The 5,988-nt window shown below is 38.6% G+C and overlaps 1 protein-coding gene across 1 annotated transcript; it reads left to right on the forward strand.

Moving 5' to 3' along the window:
- The first annotated feature begins 1,391 nt into the window (after positions 1-1,391).
- LOC148188982 (uncharacterized) lies at positions 1,392-5,562 on the forward strand. The gene is made up of 6 exons (XM_088081388.1): positions 1,392-1,597; positions 2,219-2,391; positions 4,081-4,148; positions 4,354-4,458; positions 4,753-4,857; positions 5,395-5,562. The coding sequence occupies exons 1-6, from the start codon at positions 1,478-1,480 to the stop codon at positions 5,409-5,411; spliced, it is 588 nt and encodes a 195-aa protein (XP_087937514.1). The 5' UTR covers positions 1,392-1,477; the 3' UTR covers positions 5,412-5,562.
- Positions 5,563-5,988: the final 426 nt, after the last annotated feature.

The raw sequence follows: 5,988 nt of genomic DNA on the forward strand, positions 1-5,988 counted from the left end.
CAAAAATCATTTTCTCCTAATATTATTTGGAACCACATAAAGGCAGTAAAGGCCTGAGTAATTCTAAAATTGAAAAAGTCACCATCTACGTAAATCAATGCAAATATCATTTTCATTTCATTTTCAATGTCATGTTTTTGTAAAAGTTCTACATTCACAGATGCAAATGTTTGTGACCTTGTTTGGCAGTATTGAATAATAAAATGTATTTTTCCTCAAATCTCTGAGATGTAAGAGCAGTTTCGGAGCCCAGAAATCACTTCATTAATAAGAATAATAATAGATAATTTAATTGAATATTTTTGTGCTGTTTTTGATATATTATATGCTATTTTATATCTGCTCAGTCTGTCACTGCTGTTGTAGCTTGTAAATTAGAAACTCCTCAGCAGCAGCGAAGATGAGCTAAGGGGAATGTTGCAAACCAAAAAATAATAATGATAATGAAAAAAAAACCCAAACCAATGTGGACAGAATTATTATTTCAATTCAACACACACACACACACACACACACACACACACACACACACACACACACACACACACGTATTTTGTAGTGCCCACCAGAGGGGAGGAGTTGGAACAGGTTGTGTCCTGAGTGTGAAAGGTTTGCGGTGCCAAAATTGGTCTAGATTTGGGGTTGTCAGTGTTTTTCAGGCCAAAGACCACTTAGCTGAAAGACACATTGAGCAGGGACCTCCTGCAAACTACTGTGTATTGTAAGAAAATTGTGTTGTATATTAAGAGAAAAAATAGGATACATTTAAGAGAATGCTGCTACTTGAAGCCCATATCTCAAATCTGACATAGACTGATGTAGGCTACAGAACAGTGGGAAACATCATTTGATTTGAAGGCAGGTCAGCAGAAAGCAATGCTAATGAGATATTTGCCACTCACAGTAAACATGGACACATTGCAGAAAGGTGGCTGTGTATACACTCTGTGCTAGGCTATATTTGAGCTAGATGGGGGAGAAATTGGACTGATAAAAGTCCATGTTTTAATCCCACTGGGCCTTTATCAGGCACAAACATGGCACTGTATGTGAAAGCACTTTATAAATTAGATCCTACTGACATCATGTTAAGTGATCGAAAATATACACATACTGCTATTTGCCATTCATGATAATTGACTCTTTGGTTGATAATACTTAGTCTTTAACTGGCATCACTGTGAGTTTTATCTACAGTAGTAAGGTTGTTCAACTCTGGCCATCTGCAAACTTTGCAAAAGTACACTTTTATTTACAGTGCAGTTCCTGGCAGCGTTATCAGACCGTTTATGTGCACAGAGAGGGAAAACGTCTGTGTTTCTGTCACCAAAACAACTGCACAAGTTAAACATTTCCTTTCCAGGGCCTGACCTTCCAAAGCCTGACCATGGCTGCGTCACTCTGAACTACAAAGTGCTGCCTATAAATCTCAGATGCTCCAGTTCTGAAGTGAAGAGTTGACCTTTTGCTGTCCACCATGTTCATGCTACACTTGGCCTCTGTCGTTGTCTCTCTGCTGTTCTGCAGTGCAGCAGTACTACCAGCTAACGACTGCAGTAAGCTGACCCAGACACTGACGCAGAACGAGCTTCATCAGGTACAGATCAACAACCATCCAGCCTCATCTATCTCATTCTCCTCTTCCTCATTCTGTTATAGAACAGCATTTAAATTCACAATAGATTCACTAAAATGTGGAAGCCCTAAGTGGCTATACATTCATACATTTTTTCCTCTGCTTTCCAGATCCATCACATGGGGGGATGATGTGATGGCTATTTGTGACCAGTTTTGACAACTGAGTAAGAGAATCAGACTGATACATATTGTGAAGGTCGTGAGCCATCAAGTTAGTTTGACAGAAAGCTGTTGTAAGGTTAACATTCATGTTGTAACATTCACGCATTCATTTCTTTAAAAAAATATTTTAGTATTAAGTACTTTAGAATACTAAAAAAGTGTAAGAGCACAACCCCCCCCCCACAGTGTCCAGGGCATCCAACAGTCAGCATGACATGGGAAAACACAGTTTCATTATCTCAAGATCTCAAAAAAATGATCTCTTTATCTCAGGAAAATGGGGGGAAAAATGTATGAACGTATGTTCTGTACTAAAATGTAAAGTGAAGACAAGACATATTTCTGAGTTTTAATAAATATGAATGACATTGCTTTGAAACCCAGTGTGAACCGAACCCTAATTCTTTGCTCTGAACAGATCTTGGGCAGATGGATCTTTATTGAGGGGTTTGCCAATGATAATTTCTTTGACAACATCCTTGGGGTTATGGAAAGTATGTGGCTGGTGATTAATGAAACAGCAGACAACCACACTCTGCTGGTCGATCAGGCAAATCGACTGCAGCCCCAGTCACATCCAACATCCCTACTGTAAGTAGCCCCTTTTAGGTTCTGTTATTAGTTATTTTCTTTAGCCTGACTGTTAATTGTGCACTTTTAGGAAGTGCACCCTGCTGCATAAGACAGCAGGTAGAAAAAAGGTGCAATATCTGGCAAGAAAGCAGGATCACTTGAAAATGTTGTCCCATTTTTTGTCTTTCTGTGTTAAAAATTTGGAGGGATGGCTCTGATGTTGAACTCCACCCCAGACTGCCTTCTAACTGGACCACTAAGGACCGCTTCCTTCTTTACTTTTGTCAGCGCATCGGTCACATTATTGAAGCCTTAAAAAATATGTGGCTTACACATGAATTACAGGCTTATGATTACATGGAAATTTAGTGCATTACTTTTTGTAGTAAGTGCATGATGACAGCCTGGGATGACCTATAATGCTTGCTAATCCCCTGACTAGTCATCTTGCGGCACTATCTGTTCAACAATTCACTTCATTCAGTACTTGATCAAATGCCTCTTAAACTTATGACACTGTCAAATGTTAGCATGCTAATAGACATTTTCAGTAAATATTTGCGTGTTAACTTTGCCACTGTTCATGTTCATTTTTTTGTCAATGTAGGGCACAGTTTTACACACCGAAACGCAGTTGATGTCTCTTCATGTTACACAACAAAAACACAACAAAAACAGTTGTACATTCCTATTGAGCATTATTTTTTTTTATTTTGCACTAGGAGAAAGATAACAACAAAAACACCAGTTTTAATAATAAAATTAACATCAGGGAAACATTAGCCATCAACTTTGACTATGTTTAAGCACAAAGCAGATACAAACAGAGTCCGCCTCCCCTCATTCTACTGGAGTCCCCTGCTCTCTGTAGCCAGGTATCAGTAATGATGTTGGCACAACAGTCTCTGATCTCCCATTTTCTGGACCAGCCCAAATACTATTTTGCTATCTTGCAACCACACCAGCCAGCAGCAAGGCTGCCTAGTCCTACAGTCCAAGATCCAAGCTGGGCCAGCCAAGCCTATCTTGAGGTCATTTCTATGTTCCCAGGATGTGTGCAAACTGTAGAGTGCAGATCGAAGCTCAAAGTGGGCATGAATTTCGGATGATTAGTTATGGTAAGTTGCAGAGATGGTTGCACCTCCTCACCCTTTCATCGACATCAGAGATGAGGCTTGCTTGTTGTTTTGGTGCTAAAACAGTTCAAGTTTCCCCAGAAGTCTCACTTAAGTTTCTTCTTTTGTTGGGATACGTAATATCTATGGATGTTAAGGTCCTGTTTTTTGGTGCAATCAAAGAAGATATGATTCATAAAGATGACTGGTATCTGTGTAAAATACTGTTTATTGCCAGTAAGAAAGCAATGACAAGGAACTGGTACACATCTGAACCTCCAAGTCTCAAACAATGGGTTGACATAATCAAGGAGATCTTCATAATGGAAAGGATAACCTTTGCATTGAGGTCTAGAGTAGCCAACTTCCTCAGAAAATGGAAGAAATGGACTATTTATATAAGCAAAGAAATGGACGCTATCTCTGTGAATACTAATGGACAATGATGGACATTAGACAGGTTGAACCAATATTATTTAAAGGATGTGCCCCCACATTGTGCGTTCTTGTTTTATTGTGTCTTGTCTAAAATGTGAAAATTCCTTTAAATAAAGAGTAGGAAAAAAAGTTTCTTGTTCTGATCTCATTTTAGGAAGGACCAATGCCTCAGAGCGACTATGCCTGTGACCTTGGTTGAGGGCGAAACCTTAGAGTTCCACAGTAAGTTCTTTCATTGAGGACACAGAGACATCACATCAATTACATGTAAAACCAAAGACGATTAATAGAGATTCCAGAAAATGTATTATGTTAGTATGTTAGAGGTTTAACAGAGTTTTCCACAGCACAGCTTTTGAACATTTTCATCTACACATATTCATTGTATAAGAATATTGTACTCATCATGCATGTTTGCGTTGTCCAGTCTCATCTTCCAGATCCAACCACAAGTTCCTGCAGACTTGCCCCGACTGCATGGTCATGCACACTTACCACAAAGAGATCTACTATGAAATGTTCTACTTATTTGGTAAGTAATTTTAAATCATTAGGGCTGTAAGTGTGCGGGTATCTCTAAAAACCTGCCGCCAGTTAAAAGCAACAACACATTAGGTCTTTGCAAACAGAAATAATGCACATATTTATTTGTATATTGAGCTTGGAAGTGAGATCTGAGATGATCACCTGGGAGGCATGTTAATTAACAGGCTTAATGATAGCCCAACAATGAAAAAAGGCCTATTAGGTGTAAAATTAGTTACAATAAAAGCTTCTCTGAACGTGAATAACAATAACTGATTATGCTCCTCACTGATCTTTGCAGGGAGGAATACGACTCTGCCAGACTCTGACTTGGAGACTTTTAGGAAACAAGCTGCATGCCTTCAGTTTCCCCAGCCAGCAAAGTTTCACTACAACACTAGCAAAGGTGAGAAAAAAAAGTAAAGCAACTAATGATTGTTTTATTTTACATGTATATTCGTGTAAGAATAAAGCTTTAAAGGTACTGGAAGCAATTTTTAGAACTGAGCCTGGCAAGCTGCCTCCCTTGCTTCCAGTCTTCATGCTAAGCTCTGCACTATGGGAAATTTAGGATCCATTGTCTCTGGACCTGACCCTACAGTGGACTCTCTTTTCTGCTTCCACGCTAAACTTTTTTTTTTTAATGTTTTTTTTTTTTTTACCTTTTTTTCACAAGCCCCTCTATTTTGTGAAAGTGTAATAATAAATTGCTAAAATGCCCTTTTAAGACACTGTTTACAATTATCGTTTCATTTGGCCTCACACTTGTGTAAAAGTACTCTAAACAAGATTGTCTGTAGTTTTGCATTTGCTTAGTTTAAAATAACACTCTTTTTCCACTTGCTTGCTTCAAGGACATGATTTGACTGTGTTTCCATTTCATGATTTATCTACAATCTGACTGATATTGCCAAATATCAAGTGTGCCCTCTTTTCTTTACAGAGCTGTGTCCAGAGTAGTAAAGAAGACTCTTCATGACAAGAGAACAGCCACTAACAGTGCCCTAAATCAGGGTTGTAATGATTATTTTTCCTTATTGGTGAATGTGGCGACTTAGCTGTTTTATTAATCATTTACACTGTGAGTCAATAAAGACAAATGTGTCGGCTATGGTGACTTCCAATGATTGATTTTGTCCAAAATCCAAAAGCACTGATTTGCAAAACCAACATGCACTTGTACCCCTGTAATAGGGCCACAGACCAGACTTGCAGAATATTGTCTGGTGTTTCACAGATGTCAGCCAGCAGTGACTGACTTTAACAGGTCAGTCAAAGCAACTGCCCCTGAGATTTGTGCCAATTTATCCCTAAAAATTCAGTGTAATAACTGAATGTACAGGGAAATTTTCTGAGCCACAGCTGCCTGCTTCAAAAAGAAAGAATATGTAAGGAAGGGCAGGTAAGAGCAAAGGAAAGAAGGATGAGAGAAAGGAAAAAAGAATGTTTGCATGAATGTGAATCAGATTTTACTATACATGAAATTTGTAATATAACTACTGTATTATGGTGTAATGGTATATTGGGCACACACACC

This window comes from Plectropomus leopardus, chromosome 8 (assembly GCF_026936395.1).
Source record: "Plectropomus leopardus strain MGB_pleo_1.0 chromosome 8, ASM2693639v1, whole genome shotgun sequence".
Lineage (NCBI taxonomy): Eukaryota > Metazoa > Chordata > Actinopteri > Perciformes > Serranidae > Plectropomus > Plectropomus leopardus.

Excerpts from the sequence above, each read along its gene's own strand:
- LOC148188982 (XM_088081388.1), top strand. The coding sequence starts at position 1,478 with ATGTTCATGCTACACTTGGCCTCTGTCGTTGTCTCTCTGCTGTTCTGC. Across the intron at positions 1,598-2,218 it reads CGCAGAACGAGCTTCATCAG|ATCTTGGGCAGATGGATCTT; the intron begins GTACAGATCAAC and ends TGCTCTGAACAG. Across the intron at positions 4,149-4,353 it reads CGAAACCTTAGAGTTCCACA|TCTCATCTTCCAGATCCAAC; the intron begins GTAAGTTCTTTC and ends TGCGTTGTCCAG.